At 38.0% G+C, this 22,752-nt stretch overlaps 2 protein-coding genes and 1 long non-coding RNA gene across 5 annotated transcripts; 2 read left to right on the top strand and 1 right to left on the bottom strand.

Moving 5' to 3' along the window:
- Window positions 1–1,553: 1,553 nt before the first annotated feature.
- On the bottom strand, window positions 1,554–11,225 carry LOC136263804 (probable serine/threonine-protein kinase DDB_G0271402). The gene is made up of 4 exons (XM_066058429.1): window positions 10,921–11,225; window positions 10,163–10,872; window positions 5,513–5,758; window positions 1,554–2,598 (listed from the first exon to the last, which is right to left on the bottom strand). The coding sequence occupies exons 1-4, from the start codon at window positions 11,168–11,170 to the stop codon at window positions 1,678–1,680; spliced, it is 2,127 nt and encodes a 708-aa protein (XP_065914501.1). The 5' UTR covers window positions 11,171–11,225; the 3' UTR covers window positions 1,554–1,677.
- Window positions 11,226–16,447: 5,222 nt separating this feature from the next.
- Window positions 16,448–20,268, top strand: LOC136265089 (uncharacterized). Of its 2 annotated transcripts, XM_066059879.1 has the most exons (3): window positions 16,448–16,531; window positions 19,383–19,828; window positions 19,888–20,268. In XM_066059879.1, exons 2-3 carry the CDS (start codon window positions 19,529–19,531, stop codon window positions 19,990–19,992), a joined length of 405 nt encoding a protein of 134 aa, XP_065915951.1. In that variant the 5' UTR covers window positions 16,448–16,531; window positions 19,383–19,528; the 3' UTR covers window positions 19,993–20,268. The 2 variants fall into 2 exon arrangements, 1 of the variants encoding a protein (XP_065915951.1); XR_010705392.1 differs by lacking the exons at window positions 19,383–19,828; window positions 19,888–20,268 and adding an exon at window positions 16,583–16,904 and having other exon boundaries at window positions 16,484–16,531.
- A 133-nt stretch (window positions 20,269–20,401) lies between these two features.
- LOC136262713 (uncharacterized) lies at window positions 20,402–22,298 on the top strand. 2 transcript variants are annotated; one of them, XR_010704284.1, is made up of 4 exons: window positions 20,402–20,507; window positions 21,393–21,458; window positions 21,514–21,607; window positions 22,234–22,298. It is a non-coding gene; the product is annotated as an uncharacterized lncRNA (long non-coding RNA). The 2 variants fall into 2 exon arrangements; XR_010704283.1 differs by lacking the exon at window positions 22,234–22,298 and having other exon boundaries at window positions 21,514–21,763.
- The last annotated feature ends 454 nt before the right edge of the window (window positions 22,299–22,752 follow it).

Raw genomic sequence — 22,752 nt, 5'->3', positions numbered from 1 at the left:
CACAGAGTGTGCATTGCACATGTATACCGCATTATGCAGTCACTTCTACCACTGTGTCTCCCTAAGCAAAATCCACCTGGTACAGCTCTAACTTTTGAGAACCTATAATTACATGCACTAAGTATCTTTATTCTTAACAATTGGCAACAAGAAGTATTTGGTAGCTAACATGCAGTATAAAATAATTAATGATAGCACTAATATCTTCATGACTTCATAATTCTTTAATTAGCAAGCATCACACACAGATTCCTTAACTTATGGATATGGGTAATCACTCAGGGTAGATTTCAACCTTCTGAGTACAAACCCTTGCGGTGTGAACATCATGTTACATAGTTGACTTAAATCATTCAGTCCTCTTCATGTACACAAGCATAAGTGGAAGATCACAAAAATGCTGCTGAAATTATGTAGGTATGTAGATGTAGGAGCTAGGACGACTGTAGGAGCATACAGTAATTATTTTGTAGATAACATTATTTTTTATCAGATGTGCTGCACTTCTGCAGCTGTCATCTGGTTAGTTGGGTTATGCAGTTGTTTATTTTATAGACAATGATGATACTGTATCAAAGCTAGTGATCTGTTTGTAAAGTAATACAAGCTACCATAAGACGTAAGCAAGGTATTATGAAAATGAAATCTGTGATGCAATAATAACTGACAAACTTAGCTATTTTATTCTGTGTTGTCATTATAAACTTCAAATATTCAGCAAAACACATTTTTATAATGATGAAATGCAATGAATCTTTTATATAATAATTATATAGTATGCAGCACAGCAGTTTAAGTTATGCAAGCACGTGCACACACAAGCACACTATGATCCTGAGATAGACAAACACCAACAAACTTAATGCATAAAAACACAAACATTGATTTGAAAGAAAGAAAGCCATAGAAGTTTCAATGATTATATGGAGCCACAATGAAACCACCAAGCCTAAAGGATAAGTTTTTAAAAATGCATAACTATATAAATTTAACTGTTGCTGGATAGGTCACAGTCTGACAATAGCAGTATCCAGGATGTGCTGTCTGGAAAAGCTCTTTATCCTAGATTTTGCATGCGTAGCTGTAGCTACAATTTGTAGTAGCTATAATTATACAAGTGAGAATTAATGTAATACACGTGTTTACCATGTTGCATAGAATGTATAAATATTAGTAGTTTACATATGAATGTCACTGTGTGTACATGTGGCCATTGAGGTAGAATCACATAGAGAAATTAGGAACGGTTACTCCTATGTCAGGTGGAGCAGATGCTACTGGAGCAGGTAGCAATACAGTGCATGTGTGTTAAATTAACTATTTTAATCATCAAATCAAGAGATAGAGTGAGTGACATAGTATTGATAGCTCCACACGTTGTATATCTTTGTATCAGGAATACAAGAGATAGTGAGGAAAAAGGGATGAGTTGCAATTGGTAGGGGGTGGTGAAAGAAGTAACACCTTACTATTTGATATATTTGAGAGGTGAGGGTATTTCACACACATCGTGCATTAACATGTATGGTAACAATCTGGTTGTGGGTGTCAAATGTGGAATTGACCTGAGTCTGTACAACAAATGCACAGCATTTATATATCACCAGTTAGCACAGTCAATTGTTTATATACTAACAGTTTGTTTCAATAAGATGGTACAATACAATGTATATACAATTACTGTGGCTCAATTGATCCAATCCATACTGTATTAGCAGTATTAGCACACTGTCCATCATATCCTCCTATTACAACTATTTTATTATCAGCTACACTTACTGCAGCTGGTGCTTCTCTTGCAGATGGGATTTGTCCGATGACTTCCCAGCTGTGGCTGATCTTGTTGAACATGTGAATGTCACTAGTGCACACACCTTCCTTCACTCCACCTACTGCTAGTAGATATCTACCTTGTATGCTGACAGCAGCTGAACAGCACCTTGGATTATCTTGTTGTGAACTCCACTTCAACTGGTGACTGGACAGAGTGTCCAGTGCAGCAGTAAATACTGCTGGGGTCATGCCATCTTGACTGAGCCCTCCTAACAGATAGAGGGTGTTGTTTACTATTCCTGGCTGCAGCCCAGAGTGTGGTAGTGGTAAGTCACTAGTAGTGTACCACTGTCCAGTGGTACTGTCAAACAGTTCAGTAGTGGCTAATTTTCTTAATTGGTTATCTTTACCGCCAGTTGTTATCAGTGTTACCTGATGACCAGCAGCTGTGGCCCAACATCTTGGTGTAATCATCCGGGTGTACTCCTTTAGGTGATCACCATCTAATGAAAATATCTTATTGGTCACTTTAAAACTTCCATCCCTCCCTCCAGCAGTGATTAACTGGTTGTTGAGGATGGTCATGGCAAAGTGGTAATAAGGAGAGTAGATAGGAGAAAGACTCCATGAGTTGTTAGCAAGAGTGTACACATCAATCTTGTATGATACTCCTCCAGCATCATTGCCTCCTCCAATATAGACCTTCCCATCACATAACACAGCAGTATGGCATACACCACCAACTGGTACAGGGGCTCCATCTTGCCACTTGATGTTCACTGGTCCACTGAACAGGTCTGGTGTAGGGGACAGGATCAGTTGTTCCTAAACAAATAGCAATGTTAACATGTTGTTTGTATAACAAACAATATGGATTAAAATTAATGTCCACTGGCATAGCTGCAGGTGTAGATTACCCTCCTTTTTTATTTCTATGATCCCTGTAAAATTTCTAATTTTCCTTACACTTATTTGTACACTTTTTTTTGTAACATAATTCGTTACTAGCAAACAATTATAAAAAGAAAAGGATGTCATCAGCCAAACAATTGAGTGACTGAACACATACTCCATTACTGAAAAAAATGTGGCCATTCCACTTCGTTTTCAGCTATGGTCCACTTGTTATACTACATTGCAAATGAAGAACATTATAAGAAACGATCAGTCTATATAGTCACCATAAAGTTTAAACACACGCCCCAATTAATATAAGTGAAGAGGCTTTGTTTCAGTTATTTTCCATCCATTATACAACATTGTAAATAAAAAAGAAAAACATGAGAAGCACCAGTTTTGCAGGGTGACTTGTTTCTATCTGATCTCTCTACAGGGTGAACTGAGTTCTGTATAGGGTAACTTGTTTGTAGCTGAATTCTCTAATGTTTCTAGCTAATCTCTCTACAGGGTGGCTTGTTTATAGCTGAACTCTCCACAGGGTTACTCGTTTCTAGCTGAACTCTCTACAAGATGACTTGTTTGTTGTAGCCGAACTCTCTACATTGTGACTTGTTGTGGCTGAACTCTATACAGGGTGACTTGTTGTTAGCTGAGCTCTCTAGGTTGACATTTGTGTAGCCGAACTCTTTACAGGGCGTGCTAACAAGCAACCATGTAGAGAGTTCAGCTACAATTAAGCAATCAATAATCATGCAGAGAGTTCAGCTACAATCAAGTAATCGTGTAAAGAGTTCAGTTGCAAACAAGTCACCCTGTAGAGAGTTCAGCTTCAAACAAGTACTGAACTCGCTATAAGATGACTTGTGATACACTGAATATTCTAATAGTGGTGGCCTAGGTGACTGTGCTATTAGAGTGTATCTCGAACAAGCATTTGTTACATGTAGGTGGTTTCTACAGTATAACTCTGTTAATTCTTCTAAACCACTGAAGGGTTATTCTACGATGACCTATACACTGATTTTAAGCAGTTTGCCTAATAGGCATGGCAACTAAATGTTTTTATTAACAAAACTTGCGGTTGCATGGTTGTTACACACTGTTGGTTTCTGTGTTGTATCTTCTGGGTCTTACTCTTAATTTCTTTCAAACCACCAAAAGGCACTCCTATGATGCTTACTCTAACTAAAGACTGATTTTCCACTGATTTCTCAAAGCGGTTTACCATGTAGGCATAACATAAGTTTGATCTTATTTTATGTGAATAATCATATAGTACAGTAGTACTGTATACTAGGGATCATGAAGGTTTGGGCTTTTTTAGCCTAAAATATATGATCCCTTAAGCCAGCCTCATTTTTCTTTCACAATAGCTTACAGCATTGTTTAGGTATAATCAAGGCCAAAAATGTCTTTAAGCGACCCTAAATCCTTCCAACAAGGTTTATGAAATTTAGCTAAATTTTCTACTAACTGACTGCCTGATGCCTCCAGCCAAGCACAACTCAACAATGGATAAAGCTACAGGCTTGATTTCTTCACTGCTTGATGTTGCTTCATTCCGAGAAGTGCATTTTCACCAACCGCAGCAGCTATAGTGCATACATCACTTTGTCCTCCTTCGTGCCCCAGTTCTTTTTGTTAATAATGCAAGGTATTGATTTGCTATAGTACGATACGGCTTCACTGAGACTGTGTTGACTACTATAGCTATCATGCTAAATGTCTGTATTTTCTGTAACAAGTGGATTGATTGCAGAGACACTTCTCATACTGTTCTTCATCTGTAATACTGTGTAACAGGTGGAACATAGCTGAAAATGAAGTGTAATGGCCTGTCACAGAAAGATCAATCCTGGTATATCTAATCCAGCTAGACCAAATTGGTTACCAAAGCCGTTCAGATGTGAAATTAATTTTGTAGCATGTCTTGCGCCATTCTTCTTTTTCAGTGGTTAAGGATGTGATGTTAGGTATGGAGGTCCATGGTTTGAACCCTGGAAAATTATTTCAACATTTTTGTGCATCTTTTTTACCCTGCAGTATTGAGACAACAAATTATCAATAAGATGTTTATTTAAAAACACAACATACAATTAGATGTATCTCGGACTCATGCAATTGCACTGACATACAAAAAGCACAGTACAGGGATGGCAAGGGAGCTATAAAAAAGTAAATAAAGCTACCGTACAGTATAACACACAAAACAAGGCTTTATTATGGTACCTCGTTTCCATGATTTATAAAATTTTGTGTTATAACCCTGTTAGCAGTAACTCCATTGTTTTTCAAAACCATCAAAAGGCACTGCTATGATGATCAGCCTATGTACACACCAATTTTCAAGTTATTTTGATGCTTGGTTGTAATATCCTGTGGCCTTGAGCAAAGTTTGATATTTTTTATGCAAAACATTCATAACTCCATGGATATTTAGAATGTAAATTCATGTTCACAGTTATACTCTTCATTTATGCCAAAATTTGTGGCAATCGGGTTACACATGGAGCATTTTACAATTTTTGCAAAGTGTATGAAAAGAAATTGAAGTCCCTACAGCTAAAAAAGGAAAAAGATGGATGTTCATATCTCGCGATTGGTTGGTATGAATATAATCTGTATGGACTACTCTACCTGGCAGACAGCTATATTGCAAAAATGGTGTGCTTTGGAAATGGAGTCATGGAGCTATACATGTGTGAAAATGCTGTTTTCTTTCTTCCTGTCAGTGTGGCGTGCTGGCTGTCTTGGTCACATGACACACTACTGTGTGTCTTGATATATAACTCTATGTGATGGTTTTATGTGCTGTACTTAACCCTGTGTCAATACTGACCTTCAAACATCGATTCTCAGCCCTTAGCTGTGCATTTTCCACCTTGAGACTATAATTCTCTGCCTTAAGACCATTGTTATCTGTTCTGAGGCCATCAGCCTGCACCTTGAGGCCATTATTCTCTACCTTGAGGCCATCATTTTCAGTCTTGAGAACATCAACCTCTCCTCTCAGTTCTTCATTACTTATTGTCAACTCCTCATTACTTATTGTCATATCCTCCAGTTGGGTGGTCAGTAAAGTTACCTGTATAGTAATAATGTACAAATGATAATAGTAGCTATACATTATACAAGAAAAGTTTTGTAAGCAATTTTGTTGAGCCTAGTACACAAGTGGTGCTAGGATCATAGTTTTTCATTGCCTAAAGGAATGATGTAGCAATCACTAAGGCAGAGCCAAGGTGACTATTACATCATTTCTGAGGGGTGTTTATCTGCTGAAGAATTCTAGCAATACATGTCTTAGTTATTCAGACAATGGGTTTTGTGACTGGAATTTTGTTAACTAACAAAGTAGCTATGTGATTTGTTTGTCAAAGTTTGTGATAGATACCTTACCTGGTTATATACCTGTGTACTGGTCTCTTACCAGAATAAAAGCCCTGCATACTTTGCAAATATCAAAGCATATTCCAAATGCCATTGCCTATATTGAGTATGTGATCTGATTTCAGAAAACCTATGTTTTGGTGACATACTGCATACAAATAACATGAACATAAGATTGCTACACTATCTGGAAAAGTTTTACACTAACTTTGTCAGGTATACTTTCTGGAGATGGAGCATATCATGGCCCATATTTTTGCTATCTGGGAGGACACTGGAGTGACTTTAGACAGTATCATACAGTACAGTAGTACCATATATTAGGGATCATGGAGGTTTGGAGCTTTTCTGGCCAATAAAAAACAGCTTCACAATACCATCCTGGTGCCTTGGCAGTATTGGTTAGGTATAACCAAGCCCAAAAGTGCCTTCCTAAATGCTTCCAATAAGTAGCTACAATTTTAAATTGTATTCAATGGAATTTTCTAATGACTGACTAACTGCCTGCCTACATGCTTCCTTCAGACAAGCATAACTCAATAATGGCTAAGGCTACAGGCTTGATTTTTTCACTTTTTGCATACCGCAATACATACAATGTATTCTTCATGCACTTATATCAATTGACTTCCAAATCATCCACTGTACAAGTAGCCAACAGCTAAGTTTAGATAGTTTTAAACTGAAAGTTTAGATAGTTTTTAACTGGATGTTGATTGTATCAGGTGAGCTCCAAACGGGGTGGGTGGTGGTGGCTGGAAGGTAGGCAAGAGGCTGTGCACAAAATTAAAGAGGAAGACGTAGGGATGAATTAGGCCAAGTTATGGGCCATTCAGGTCTCAAAACTAGCTAAAATGAAATTTATAGTGCATGCAGGTCTTTATTCAATACCATGGAGCTGTACAGCCACATGCAGCCATCCCCCAGGCTGGCCAGAGCTCCAATAGGGCCCAAGACCGCTCATACAGATCACCATTGAGAGCAGCCAGTAAAAGTAGACCACTCAAGTCTAAATTGTGAAATTTGATATGTAGTTCATTCATGCAGTTTTGTGTTCTTTGTGAAAAATCTAATCTGCTGTCATTGACCTGTTTTTCCCAGACCCAGTCACAATGTTGAGCAAGATTTTATTACACTAAAGATTGGCTCAAGCCTGATCAGGGGATGAACCAGGGGCGGATCCAGGACCTGGCAAGAGGAGGGGCACAAACAGGCAAGTCGTAGGTGGTTAGGAGAGCCCGAGGGAGAGCCAGATCCTGTTGTTAGTTGTTGCATTTTTGAAGCAGCAAATACTCTTAGTAGCATCTCACTGTTGATTTTTACTATTTTGGCCTTTGCAGATAGTTGTGGAATCTTAAAAGCTGTTTAAAAGGCTCTGAATGTCTTAAACAACAGCAACACGATAATTATTTTTAGAGGCGCTTAGTACGCACGAAGGTGCTGGGTGACAATTTCATAGCTAGTTGACTTTGGTTTGCTTTAGTTTCAGGTGAATTGGTAATAAACGCTAGTTAAATGTGCATATTTTCGTGAGTTTTATAAGCTGATCTTGGCCTGGCTCCTCCACAAGGTGAGGGGGATTTGCCCCAAATGCCCCATCCTGGATCCACCATTGTGAACCTGAGTATGTCAATTATGTGCATAGAATATGATGTAGCCACAGTATTTCATCGCTATATTATTGTTTTTCTTTTTTGTTACAGCAGTAGAGCTATAAACATGAAAGGAGTTCTTGGGATGGTGTTTTTTTTTTCTGATTCTACTGTCATTAAATGTAAGTATGCTATATACTGGTATAGCTATTGTAGCTATACTGCAAGTTTCAGATGGGATTGGTTTTTGGGGATCCAAGATGAATGTTCTGAGCAAGATTACCATGCAAGAAGTACGATATAGCACTTACTGATACAACCACTGATGCAAAAAAATAGAAGAACAATCAAAACATTATATATTGATTTATAACTGCAAATATGTGTGCCATGGATTTATTTTGTACGGCCAAGTGATATAAATACAGGAGATCTACCTCCATAACATCACAGATTGTAGCAGTATAATGTCACCCTCAGTTTTGCATCATCTATAATGCTACAATACATCATTTCCAACAATGAAATTAATTAGAATAAATGGGTATTTACATGAATTTTCTATTAGAGTATATTTAGCTGCCTATTAGAGTACAATGAGCTTTCAAAAGAGCTTATGTCCCTTCTGTAAATCCTTCCCTGAGAGAAAATTACCCTATAAACAACTGTACTGAATACTTAGCTATTTCTCACTCAATCTTGTGCTGACAAACTAAATGCTGTGCTGGGCTCCTGCTGCAAATTCAGAACTCTAATTTTTAAAGGGGAATTCCTGAATTACCTTTCCTATGTTCTTTTCCTATATGCTCAATGAAATGCTATTATTGCTTTTTGGCACACTTCATTGGCATGCCCAGTAAGTTGGAAATATATTACTACAAGTTACTTGGCTATGATTTGGTGATTGTGGCTGAACTGATAATAGTAAAAGTCATGGTTGTGATGATATCTTTGGTAATGCTTCAACTAAGTAAGTCTGGCAGGTACATCAGTGGAAGAGGACTCTGAATACTGATGTTTCTACTGTATGCTTTAATAGCTGGACATCATTGGTTTTATGATGAGGAGCAGAGGTGTCACCTTTATTTTGTTCCTTTTTTGTGGGGGGGGGGGGGGGGGGGGCTGAGCTTATCTAGGAGATGACATGATGACATGCCTTAGTGTGCTTTGTGAAGCATGCCAATCTAGGGGTTTCTGGGGGGAATGCCATGTAGAAAATTATACCCTCTGAGATTGATTCTTAGAGTGATTTTTACAGTTTGTCAGAATACTATTAATAGCTTGACTGTTGTATTAGGGGGACTGGTCTATTGGGGTATCTCTACATGAAAGCATACTGTCAGCCACCATACGCCCTAAAACACACCTTCTAAACTATACATTGTACTTTTTTACATGAAGGGATCAAAGTACTTTATTTTCCTATAAGCTGCATAACTGCACTGTATGAGTCATAGGGAAAATACAGTACAAATATGTAGATAATTTGTTGACTTTTGTATTAGGGTGACTGCTCTATTAGGGTATATCAGTATTGACACATTTATAGTAGAATCCATGCAGCTGATTCACTAGAATTTCAGGTAGCTAGACATTTTTATAGTTAGCTCTTTTGCGTAATGCAATCAGCACATATGCTAAATGACAGCTAGAGATAATTTTAAAGGGTAAGCCGCTTCATAATTTCTTTGACTGGGGTTACAGCCCTCCTTCTCCACTGCCCCTGGTCATGAAAATATATGAATTAAGTACTGTAGTGGATATCTCTATGGCTAAAGATTGGAAGTCCTATAGACAAATGATCTCTGAAGTATATGGCTTTTTACATCTAAGCAGAGCATAGTTATAATTTACCAGAAGTTATAAACTAGCAATTTCATGATCTTTTATAGTTTTTCTATTAGAGTATTTGTGTGAATGTCCTATCATAGTATCTTTTAATGGTTTTCCTGCTCCACCTATATTTTGGCAGGAGTGGGGCTTGGCTCCACTAAAGTTAGCCAACTAAGGGTGGCCTTCAGCTAGTTCCCTGTAGCACACCTCTTTTCTGCCAATCAGTGTGAATTATTATATGCCTGCCCAGTGGCGGATTGGGGGGGGGGGGCACAGGGGGCATGTCCCCCCCTCCATCCCTTTCAATAAAAATTGCATACAAGATCGAGATACTCTAATAGAGCAGTCACTCTAATAAAGCAGTCACAGTGTTCATGAAGCAGTGTAGCTTAACTATGAAGCTATGAATAAGGATCTCAATAAAGATCTTTATATATAGTAAATACATTTGGTAAAGGGCAGCCATTGTTGCTGTGACCTTTGTTTTTTTGGGCTTCAATTTTTTTAGCAAAGTGCACCCTCCCTTTCCAAACTCTGGATCCGCCCCTGCAGCCTGCTACAAAACCTCTTGCTACAGGCCTGGTTTCATGCTCATTTGCATGCCTCATGGGTTCCTGGTACAATACACATACAGGTCTCTTCCATTTTAATTGTCAGTAACAACCTTTACAAACCTGTTGTAGTTGAGATGATGACTGACCAGATACCTCAGTCCACCATACAATAGGACTAATCCCATTATGGCCAGTCTGATGACTACACACATCTTTTACCCTCTTGATTTCCATGGAGACCTCCATCACTGAAGGACGTCTCTTAGGGATGTCATCTAAACATGATGTCACTAATGGTATCAAGTCAGCAGCCCCTCCAGTAAACATGTTGAGGTACTTCTGGCGTCTCATCACCTCTGACAGCACTTCCCATTGATCGGTATTACTAAGTTGTAACTTTTCAGAAGGTTCAGGCCACTGTTGGGTAATAACATTAAGAGCCACTCCCCCATAAGAGAAGACATCCAATGGAGGACCATAGACTGGCCTTTTGGTGAGTGCCTCAGGTGGCATAAAATCTGGAGTCCCCGGTATTTTAGTCATTGTCTTTTTACTGCCAGTCTGTACCACTTTAGCAACACCCAGGTCAGTGATCTTGGCTTCAAGACGGCATCCCAGTAATATGTTATTTGGGGTGAGGTCACGGTGTACAATTGGAGGATTCTTACTATGCAGGTACCTTAGACCGATGCACACTTCATCCAATATGGATAGTTTGACATTCAACGGTATATCGGTGTAGTTCTCTACCAGGCCCCTAAGGTTAAGTTGCATCTTCTCCATTACCATAACAGGTAATCTGTACTGATCACGTGTGGGATAGTAGACTCCTGTAGTGAACGGGTCGGGTCACGTGACACGAAGATATAATGTCATACCTAGAAACTGAACGATGCACGGGTGGCGAATGGTACTCCAAATTTGACACTCGTTAAGAAAGTCGGTTGCAATCTTACGACGCCCTTCGCCTTGAGACCATTCCAATAAGATTGAGTGTACCTCCTTGGCGGCGCACAGTATTCCTTGATAGTCAACTTCAAACACTCTTCCATAAGCACCGCGACCAATTTCTTTTCCTGTAGGGTTCACATCATGAAGAGTAAGGCCACTGCCAACCCTATTAGCCATCAAGTTTGTAAACGGATCGTATTAAATTTGATTTATTCAAGAGAGTAAGGGCTAGTCTAGTTGGTTTGCGTTTGACAAACTAGGTATTTTCGGGTATTTTACGTACGGTAGGTAGCCCTAGCTACGCAGCTAGCTGCGAGCAATCATCTGACGTAACCTTACGTACGTTGTCTAATTGAATTCCTTTGAAATGATATGGGATCTGTATTGTGTATTTTCACCAGACCCTTACTTTTTGCGAAGGGGCGGGCGGTGCCAGACTAGCACGGGCTATGACTGAGTATAACTGGCTGATTTGTAGCTAAACTGTATGTGCACACCTGTTGTAGTGCATGATGGCACTCCAGTCAGACTGAATCAGTATTATATAGCTACCCTGGTTCCTAGGTAAATTTGCAATATTTTTACCAATTAAGGCTTGATTTTACACTTCTCAAAATCATGTACAATAGAACAATAAAAGTGTTGGGTGGGGGTGATTTTGAGGGCCTACCAGTAATTTGCGCGGGTAGCTTGATTATGTACAAAATTAACCACCTATCTTAATTACCTATCTATGCATACAACTGAAATTAAACAATTACCAATGAGCTATATTATAATCATGGGGTGCAGGAGTCTTGGTGCAGGACAAAGGCAATACTGATGTCCAAGGACAATAAAATAGAAAGCATTGCTTGGTAAGTGTGTGCTGTCACAGTGTCATAATAACACTTCAAATCGCACTGAATCTCATATAGACTACAAGAATTTGGTCAACAGTTACCTTCAGTTCTTTTAACTGAAGTCAGGAAGATTAAAGTCAGAGCATAGTATATTTGTGTAGGCTCTAATATCTAGCTATACCACTGTAAATTCGAAAGTATGAATTGTATACTGAAGGGATGACTCCTGTGGCAACTTGAGTATGATCATGAGGGTCATACTCAGTTGCCACAAGACTCATCCCTTTGGTATGAAATTCAAATTTATGGTGTGTGAATAATCTATGTGTCAACTCCCATGATATCCACCTATGTGTAGGCTATCTTGACACTTTAAACATCATGCTATATATGACATACACACTATAATAATGCTCATGTTGTAGCTATATATACAACACAATTACAAATCATCGATTGGTAGACACCTTGATTCTCATGACACTTGCCTGTGGTCCCATATACCTAGGCACCTAGGTTGACTAAGGACACTTGTATGGTTATACGAAAAACAAGTAGGTGTTCATTCTGTAGAGTACACAATATCCAGAGAGTGGTACGGCAATTATAATCATCCATGATTTCAGACATTCACCTTAATGTCATTGTTGGCTTGTCATTGCCCTGTAGCTACAGACAGAGAATAACATATAACACAACTGCTAAGGGTGCGAATATATAGCTACAGTGCAACCCACTTTGATACTTATGTATAGTACACTTATACACATATACATGTATACCCCCAATCTCAGGATGCCTCCGTAATTATGACATTTACATGTATTATGTATGGGATAGAGGGGCTCCACTGTATTGTCTTCATATTCCAATATATCTGTCAGGTCACAGTTTTATTATCACCAGACAGTAAGAACTACGAAATACATCTATGCAGCCAAATATTGTAAATTCAACAGATATATTCATGCCTAGATTACATGGTAGGAGATTCGCTATCAACTGTACTGTTTTTCATGTCAATTAAGCTACAAATTAAAGACAGCCTACTCTAAAGGTACAATCTGTACAAGTTTTTAGATACACACTTGTGATAAAGTGAAGATATGTAATTCTTCATATCCAATCTCAAGCTTTGCTATAATATAACAGATTTTAAACCTCTATCCAAACCATTATGAACACTCTAATTATAAATTGCACATACCTTGACAGTGATGGACCATGGTCCATCTGTACTGGTGTACCACTGAAATCAGGACAACCTCTCTTAGACTAATATTGACGAACAGGCCCATTTGTTCAAGTCTGAAACATCTATTACACAGCCCTATTATATTGTTGCTCCCACGAGCTCCTGGAAATATAGTATGCACACTTAGACCCCAGAAATCAGGGCACCTCTCTAATAAGAGAATCTCATTACTTCTCCATGGTCTTAATTGTAACAGTGTACTAGACCTCTGTCACAAGCATAAGGTACAAAAGTTTACGTCACATGGTATATTGATATATCACACATCAAGCAGTACACAAACTAAAATAGAGGCAGCAGAGTGATCAGACCACTGCCAATAGAGGATGAATTAATGTAACAGCCACCTTTTCTAGCAGGTGATGTTCATCAACACTACAACAAGACCTCATACACTGCCACAGCAAAGAAACCTCAAACCTCAAATCACACTTATTGGCCAACTTACTACATACACAGTGAAATTATCTGGTAGTAAGTATGTACTATAATCATGCAAACTGACCTGATTGCACACCTGGCTGCACACTAAAAACTGCACATGTGCTGTATTTGTTTTTCAACAGTGTTGTATTTGCCATACTGTACTATATTTTACCTTTGATCCCAATGCAAATAGTAAACAAGTTGATTAAAGCCAAACACGTTATCGCATTCCTTTCACCAATGTTACGAAGCCATTCAACAGAGTGTAGTGACATCCATAGCCACAAAAAGAAACATAATGCAGCTGGACATTATAAGATGACACCTGTGCATGTTTTAAAGCCAGGTGGAGCAGTAACCTTTAGTCCAGCACCTTCACTGCATCATTCCCAGTGCCACACTACGGCTTCTAAAGCACTCAATAAATACACTCTCACCTGCTAAACACAACAGTCAGACTTTGTTTTTGGGCTTTAAACATCAGGGGCTGGGGCTGGTTTCCTGGGGTTCCGAAACCTGAACCCCTCTGAAATTTTATCTTGTGGGTTTTTCAGCAGGAACACCATTCAGAGTATCTTAGTTTGGCATCATAAATATGCAGAATAGTTGGGAACAGAATAGGGCAGTATAGCTATAGTGTAAACACTGATTTTTCAAAAGTTTCTTAAGAGAGTACAAGGGTATGCCTTTATAGAGTAGTCAAATACATTCTAATAGAGCAGTCAAACTACCTTCACAATGGGTAGTAAAGAATAATATAAATATAAACTAAGAATAACTTGAAATTTTAAGACCAATTTAGCAGCTAAATTATGAGTTTTATTTTAATTGGAAAATTTGCATATGGGTCACTAACAATTCCTGACCAGCCATTGACATTTATGTGCTGAGTTTTATATCCATGAAATAATGAATCTAGTAAAATTACGTTGAAATATTTTAAATTTCAACAACTGGAGCTGTGCCCTCCTTTTTTTTGACTATGTTCAGGGGTGTATCTTTCCAAGGTGGTTTCCATGTTTGGTAGTGTGAGGTATAGGTGTGGGAGTGAGGAACAATCAGTTTGATGTTGTTGCGCTTGCCAGCTTAACTCAATCAAAGCACTATACCACCACCACCAGCCATTTTACAGAGCAATATCACTGTCTACAGGGTGACTTGTCCATAGATGAACTCTCTACTGGGTGGCTGTTTGTTGTATCTTAGCAGTACCCAAGTCTTCCAGTTTGGCCAGCCACTCACCATTGTATAGAGTACCTTTAGTAACACATTGGCACTACTCACATCACAATGGATTATTGTATAAGAAATGAACATTATGAAGAATGCCATTTATCTAGTGATAAAGTATACGTCATTTTGTATATGTTTTTGAGTTAACATCCTATCAAGCTTCTAAGAGACAATGCTTTGATGGTGACACTGAGGTGCAATTTCCATCTCCTGTTCAAATAACTTGTAAAATTCTGAGGAAGCAACAATATCAGGAAGACATTTACAAACTAGTACCCTGAGGAGCATTCAACTACATCACAAATCATCCAATAGAGAGTTTAACTACATTACAAGTCGCCCTGTAGACCATTTAGCTGTGTAACAAGTCACCCTTTAGAGAGTTCTGCTATACTACAATTCTTTCTGAGTGTAGGGAGCTAGAAAGCTCAGCTACATAATACATACATAACAAGCCACCTGGTAGAGAGTTCATTTACATGGTAGCTCACCCTGTAGAGTATTCATCTACAAACAAGTTGCTTTGTAGAAAGTTCAGCTATATACAGTAACACACAAGTCACAGAGGTCAGCTATACAAACAAGTCATCTTGCAGTAGTTCAGCTACACGCATGTCACTCTGTAGAGAGTTCAACTACAAGAAATTCACCCTGCAGAGAGATCAGCTACACACACACACCGCAAACAAGTCAGAGAGTTCAGCTACAAGCTAAGCATGCCATCCTGTATAATTATATAGAAGGTTCAGCCTAACATGCAACTCAGTCCATGCATTCAGCTACATCAGTAACTATTAGTTTACAATGATCAGTTCTGTGATTGTTAAGTTGAAATTCTACAAATTGCAATAGCTATATATATGTGTCAGTATATGTGACTGGATCTGCGAAAATGGTCTTGCACGCACATCCAATATGCTAACTTTGATGATTCATAACTTAAAGACTATTGATATAGAATTGGGCCAATATAGTGAGCACCAACATACCTTGTAGATGGAGAAAAATTTTGTGGTGTTATACCTTTTGAACACATATAGAATTGGATGTGTGTGGAAGACCCCTTTTTGCAAATCTGATCACATATTATGTAAAGTCTTCAATCTTTGATCTTCATTCCTGTACCTAGTAGCTAAAGAAAAGGCAAATGAAATAACTGTTGCCAGCTTTGGGGTTGCAATTACAAAAGGAAGTGATATCTATGTATATATCAAAACAGTCAAGCTGTAAAAAAGGTGTGTTTTCACCTGTATTGTCACTATTAAAATTTCCAGCATCACAGCCATTTCTTGGCTGAAACCCTTGATTTCACAACTTGGATTTTATGGGGGCCGCATCTTCCTTTACAGCATGGCTGTTTTGGTGTATTAGTTACTTATACCACATATAAGCTCATAATATGTGTGTAATGAAGCATCCCAATAAGTAGGAACTTATTTGAACCACTTTGAGGTACTATACTCATTGAATCAGCTAGCTATAAGCAGAAGTGAGAGAAAATTGAATGGTGATGATCAGTTGCTAGCGAATTCTAGGACTGAGATATCAATCTTACCATAAATTTGAAGCATTGTGCTACTTCCAAGAAGACGCAAAATGTTTATCTTTCTTGCCCCCTAGATTAGCTATAAACTGTATTTCGATTGTGGTCAGTATTGTGCTGATTGACGTCACATCGGCACAAATAACTCGGTATCCGGGTATGGCCGTGGGAGGTACAGTAGCCCTCGAAGTCCCGAATATCTCACTTCTCGATCACACTCTTCTCTGGACTAAAGGCTGGTGAGTCTAGTGTAGCTAGTTATAATGCGTATTGCAGATCCATGATCATAGATAGTGTATAGTCAGGTATGACTATGCTATCTATGGCAGATCATAAGGGCTGTGCATTAGCCCTTGCATGATGGGCCTGGGTGCCGCGGGACTAGTATGACAAGTAATGTTAGCTCACTTAAACGTTTATTCTCACTCATCTTTTCTTACCACTATTAAAATATGGAACAGCCTCCCAGCTACTACAATTGAAGCAAGTAATACACGGATGAAAAGGATTGTAGACTATTTTTGTATTAACCCAGCTATATATATAGACTAAAATGTTGTATGCTTTGCATATACATGTTTTCTTGTGTGTATATGTGCTTTATACTCCCTAATGGAGGTCTGCACAGTATCAATAATAAATAAAATAAATAAATAAACGTGGCTGCTCACTTTGACCTTTCAGATTAGGCTCTTTTGCGTTGCTGATAATTAAGCCAGCGTCTTGTAGATTTAAAATGCATGGGAGTATATACAGGTATGTTGGTCATGCAATAATGGATTAGCTCAGCTACCAAGGTCAGTGGCACAATTACAGTCATTCAGGTTGCCATTCCGCTTCTTATCTAGTTCTGCATACATGCAAGAGAAGAATAAATCGTCAGTAAGATGTTAAAATAACACACACAAACATACAATTACATATATCTCGGACACATGTGACTATACTGATGTGCAAAATGCACAGTTCAGGCATGGCACGTAGCTACAACAAGGAAAATAGAATAAATTCTAGCTATGTAAGTAGCTCCCCATGCACCGGCCTTAATTATGTAATCGGTCTGGGATTTTACCCATTCTGTGATAAAATTTAGAAATTTTGAAATATCTTTGGCTCATTTACCTTGAGCCACACACAGCTGTTGTGTATATTATAAGTGTCTCCACTGACTAACCACGCCAGTAAAACCTGATAAACATGCAATGCACTACCACACTATTGAGTTGACTCAACAGGCCAACTTTTCTGGGTGGTGTGACAAATTTAAATGGCAATTTCTCGGTTGGGATCTACCTTGGTGGAAATCAGTGGATGGCCAGTGGTACATAGGTGGATGGCATTATAATAGTGACTGGCCGAAATCAATGTTTTCTTTGTTTATTTGCTATATACATTAATTTATCTACGTACATACATCAATGCTTGTCTCTATAGTCTTCAGTCATCATCTTCATCCATTTTAAAGCCTGGCTGGTGCCTACCCATGCACCTTGTGATACTGCTATACTCCCCAAATCCTGAGAGATGTTCCATATATCGATGGGAAATGTACCAGGCAGCTGGAGTGTAGCGAGAGACAGTATAGTAAATGCATGCATCATGGGCTTACCTTTGTGCTCCTTTATGCCCTATTTCTTCTGGCAGCCCAAGGTGTCGATTTGTTATAGTGCAAAATGGTTTCTCTAATAAAGTCCATATTTTCTATTGTGACTGGATTGAATGGTTGCTTGCAGAGGAGCTTCTCATACTGTTCTTCATTTATAAAGGTAATAGGCTGAAAATACCTGAAAACGAAGAGTAATGAACACTTCACTTTCAGTAATTGATGGTTGGGATGTGCATTCAGACACAAAATTAATACTCTGTCTTTTGATGTAGTATTCACAAGTTGCAAGATTAATTAGGAACTTTAAGTTCAATTGGATATCATAGGAAAAAAGTAGCGAAACAAGGGAGGTCATTGACATCTACAGGTATGTTAGTGTAGATTTAATCCCTAATTCAGCCATAGTGGCTATAGACTGAAGTAGGAATTCATTGTCCTGCATGTATAGGCGACCCCCTTGCTTAATGATCCTTAATAATAAAACTTAAAATTCCTAGGTTTTCCTTGTGTTTATAGGCTGAACAGCTAAGTAATTATCTTACAAGGTACCTTTTAAAACTTTTAATTAAAATGTGCAATGTACAAGGATCCTGGAGTCATTCTTATTACATCTGCCACAGACTGCATATAGCAGACACAAAAATTTGTGAAGCTTGTCATCCTTAAAATACCTCATGTACTTATATGGTGTTAAATAGAGAGTTTAGTTAACTAGAACAGCTGTTACAGACAGTAGGATGTTTACCACAAGTTATTTGTCATGGCTTGAGGTTGCTAATTCCATAGTACTCCCTCTTATGTTCTTTGTGTGATAAACAATCACCTCAGTTCAATTGTCAGAATGCTCTGCATCATATTGACAGAGATTTTTCTAGGGGCCAGCAAAGGAGGAATTTTGCCCCCCCCCCCCCCCCCCCCCAAACCCTGCCTCAACCAGCCCAATGATGAAACAATGATAAAGTGATTTGAAACCATAAAATTTACAGTCAATGGCTAGTTAGCTACAATAAAAACAAAAGGCATTAAACACAAATTCTCGGCTTTCTACTCCAAACATCTGCTATATTCTCAAGGTCTTCATCTGAAATCCAACTTGTGCTTAAAACACAATTGGAGTGAAAACACCTTGTGTTTGAGTTTCTACAATTATTTTTTAGAAGTAAGAAAGTAAAAATCCCTGTGTTGATGTGTTGTTATTTGAGATTTAATTGTTATCAGTTATTCAAGAAGCTTTTAATATGGCAATGACATCTAACAATTCAAACCTTTTAAAACTTTTATATAATTTATTTTCAAATGAAGTGCTAAAATTTTTAATACTGTATATTTGTATCGCTGGACAACCATAATTTTTACAATAAAAATCTCAGTACTCTACATCCTATAATATTATACTCAATGTACACATCACCACATCACCTTGTTACACTGCTAAAAACACACATGATGTGTTTAATAATAATACTTACGTACAACCACTATAGCTCACTTACACCATGGAGCTTTCCCTTTTTGGTATACTGATAGAGGATGTCATGGGATATAAAAAAGATGCCCCTGGTGTATACATTGAAGTGTTAATTCCTAAAGGATCTTTACTGAAAGCATTATAGTGACTCATGATGAACTGATGGAGTTTACTGACCCTCCTCATAACTACAAGATCTTAACAGACCCTTCTGTTACACTATATGGGAATCATGGCCAGGTACATCAGTTGACAATAGTTCAGAAAGACTTGATATGTGGAATACAAGGTTTACCTGATCGGCTTGAGGCAGTCTCCAAGTTGGGTTGGGTGGAGTCTCTTGAAATTGGGTCAGTAGTTTATGTTTCTCTTCCATCTACTAATAGTCCCCAAAAAGCTACTGTCCAGTACATTGGAGATGTAAATGGTAAAATTGGTACAAGATTTGGATTAAAGTTAACGGTATGCTGTGCATATTACATGTAGTTGATGTGTTCACATGCATCTTTTGCTGTATATAGAAAAAGAAGAAAGAGGGCAGTAGTAGTACTATTGGTGGGATGGAATATTTCAAGTGTCCTCCTGGTAATGCTGCATTTGTAACAATGGACAAGCTAAATAAGTGAACATTGAACCGAAGGTCTCCAAACCACAACAGAAAAAAGTAACTAATTGTGACATCACAGACAGTGGTAAGCTGGTTGCTACAAAAACTAGAAGTCTTCCACCGCACAGCAAACATTCTGGTAAAGAGATGCAACCTCAGATAGGGAGTACCAAGAACAGACATAATTCAATTCCTGCCGACACATTGTCTCCACAAGTTAAACTCAAACCAGAGCTGCAGCCAACAGAAACATCTTCAAAACCACATTCACAGTTAATTGGTGGTAAGGTGTCATTCTTTGACAAGCATAATAGAAAACTAACTGGTACACACCGATTAACCGCATTTGCAGTATTTTAGAGTCCTGCCTGGTGAAAACTCCTAGTAGCTCCACTAGCTAGTTCGTATTATCTCATGGCGAGATTGTAGTGACAAGGTGTACAAACCAATTACCAAAAAACCGTAGCTATCTTATCATTTGCCACTTACATCATCATCAGAAGTCTTGGAACTTTGGCTGCAGATGAAAAGTCAGTAAGTGAATCTGTGTCAGATATTGATGTTTGTATGAAAAAGTATACCCATTCACATGTTCTGGTCTAAATTACTGAAGTTATGTACAGTGAAACATATGAAGAAGTTTGCTGCATGGGATGGACATTATTTTGTTTAATCACGAAACACTGTCATTTTCACAAACTAACCTGCAGAACTAATTCACAGCGCTTTTGTTCAATTGTAACACTAATGTAGTGAAGGTTAATAATGGCTGTCAAGACATCAAAATAGATCAGAGCATTCCTTTCCAAATATCTGGCATTCAATTTGCCATAGAAAAAAAAGTAAGTGATTTTCAACCTTAAAATGACAAGCTTAAATTTCCTGATTTCCTTCTGCTATAGCTCATCTTAATCACTATTCACTGCTATTTCCAAATCTGGTTTGGAATCTGAGGTATCTATCATGTGTCGTGGGTTATTATGCCTTTTATTGCATGACCCCAAAACACTCAATACAAAATGTATGGGGGAATTTGCTACATCCGGTCAGTTTAGGCCATTTTGACAAGCCAAAATTTCCATGAATTGGAGGCATCATTGTACTCGCAGAGTTGCTCTACATGTATCAAATTCAGAAAGTTACTAAACAGACTTGAGGTAGGTGGTACATGATAATTAATTTAATTTTTAATGATTTTTCAATTGAAATGTATTGGACATGCTGTTCCAGCTGGCATTTTTGTCATGAACAAAAGTATAGCAAATGTCTGCAAACTTCTTGATATACCTGTCTATTCAGGTCTCTGTGTAATAATGTCAACTGTTTAAATGAATAAAATCCCCAAATGTTTATCAAGTGATAAATTTAAGTGATAAATTAAGTGTATTGCATTAAATGCTCACCTATCTGTTTTTACAGGCAATCTATTCATAGTGATTCACCCACTAACAGTGGATGTGGTTGTGATACTTAACTCTGGACCAGGTAGGACCTTTATTAGTATTGTGAATTTCATACGATTGGTCTCTTGTGTTGTCAGATTACCAAGCAAGTTGTGTTTTGTGGTGACCACAAACCCAGCGCTAGGCCTAGTGATAATTGGCCAGTTGTCTGATTAGCAGCTTTGACTTCAGGTGTGTGCACAAGCTCATAGCAATTGCTTTATAAGTTGTACTTTTATGCACTAGTGTAACTTAATGTTATTTAAGATCAGGTATTGGTTGTAAAATGGGTTAAACAATATTGTCAGGTATTCACTTAGCTTAAAAGTGGAAATTGGTACAATTGCAATCCTGAATTTCCTGTTGTATAGCTAAGGAATATATTTACCATGTTGTATATTCTGTTTGGTAGCCACTTGTTGTTTGACAAGTCTCCTTGTGTTCATGTTTACGTACTTAGGCACCAAAACACATTTATGTTACCTCTGGTACACAGTGGCGGATCTAGAAATTTCAGATGGGGTTTCAGATTCCACTCAACTTCAGCCTAGCTATAAGTCAACGACCAAAAAAAAAAAAGATCACAACCTGCTGTAGAACATCGTAATTGTGATTTCAAAGGCTAAAGTATGAAGTTTTTCATCTTACATCCATACGATGACTCGTCGATAAATTTTGGGTGTGTTATTTCCAGAGGGAGTTTCAGCTGAAACCATTGCAACCCCCTGTATCTGCCACTGGTACACCAGATTCACTTATAGTCTTAAATATAATTTTTTTTAAAATGTTTAATCCAGTGCCTGCTTGTTCTTTTACAGGGCTCACTTAATGTTCTGTCATCATACAGATATCCAAGAAATAATCACTTGGTGTTAAAACTGATGTTTATTAAATTTTTGTTATGTGTTGTAATAGCATTGTTATGTGTTTACTCTACTGCAAGAAATTTTCATGAATTTTGCAGCCATCGTATCTACAATTAGAATTGCCTTATTTGTTCTGTCATGGCAGTTCACACTTCCACAAAACACCATCAGTTTAAGGTGGAGTGTAGTGACTTTCATTATGTACGTAAACTAATGTAGGGCAACAAAGTATTGTCTGGAATGTGGTTTGTGACTGTACATGAGTTTTCAGTGGTCATTCCACACAATGTACAAAATATTTCTTGTATCATAAGTGGTGCATGGCACTAAATGGAGTATTGACTAATGATTTATAGTGTCTGTATATTCTTCATGCTTTTCACACCTTGTTTATAAGACATCTGCCAGTTTTTTATTTTTATTTATTTATTTTTTAAAGTCATTAGCACGAACGGGCGTACTTATTATTTT

This window comes from Dysidea avara, chromosome 8 (assembly GCF_963678975.1).
Source record: "Dysidea avara chromosome 8, odDysAvar1.4, whole genome shotgun sequence".
In the NCBI taxonomy this organism is placed as follows: domain Eukaryota; kingdom Metazoa; phylum Porifera; class Demospongiae; order Dictyoceratida; family Dysideidae; genus Dysidea; species Dysidea avara.
Note: the sequence above shows the minus strand (reverse complement) of the source record. Positions and strands in the feature narration are given on the sequence as shown.

Bases quoted from the DNA above. Each gene is read 5' to 3' on its own strand.
- LOC136263804 (XM_066058429.1), bottom strand. From the start codon at position 11,170: ATGGCTAATAGGGTTGGCAGTGGCCTTACTCTTCATGATGTGAACCCT. The intron at 10,873-10,920 runs GTATGACATTAT...CGTTCACTACAG, and splicing joins GTGCATCGTTCAGTTTCTAG to GAGTCTACTATCCCACACGT. The intron at 5,759-10,162 runs GTTTGTAAAGGT...ATTACTATACAG, and splicing joins CATCATCTCAACTACAACAG to GTAACTTTACTGACCACCCA.
- LOC136265089 (XM_066059879.1), top strand. From the start codon at position 19,529: ATGGAGTTTACTGACCCTCCTCATAACTACAAGATCTTAACAGACCCT. The intron at 19,829-19,887 runs GTATGCTGTGCA...TGCTGTATATAG, and splicing joins GATTTGGATTAAAGTTAACG to AAAAAGAAGAAAGAGGGCAG.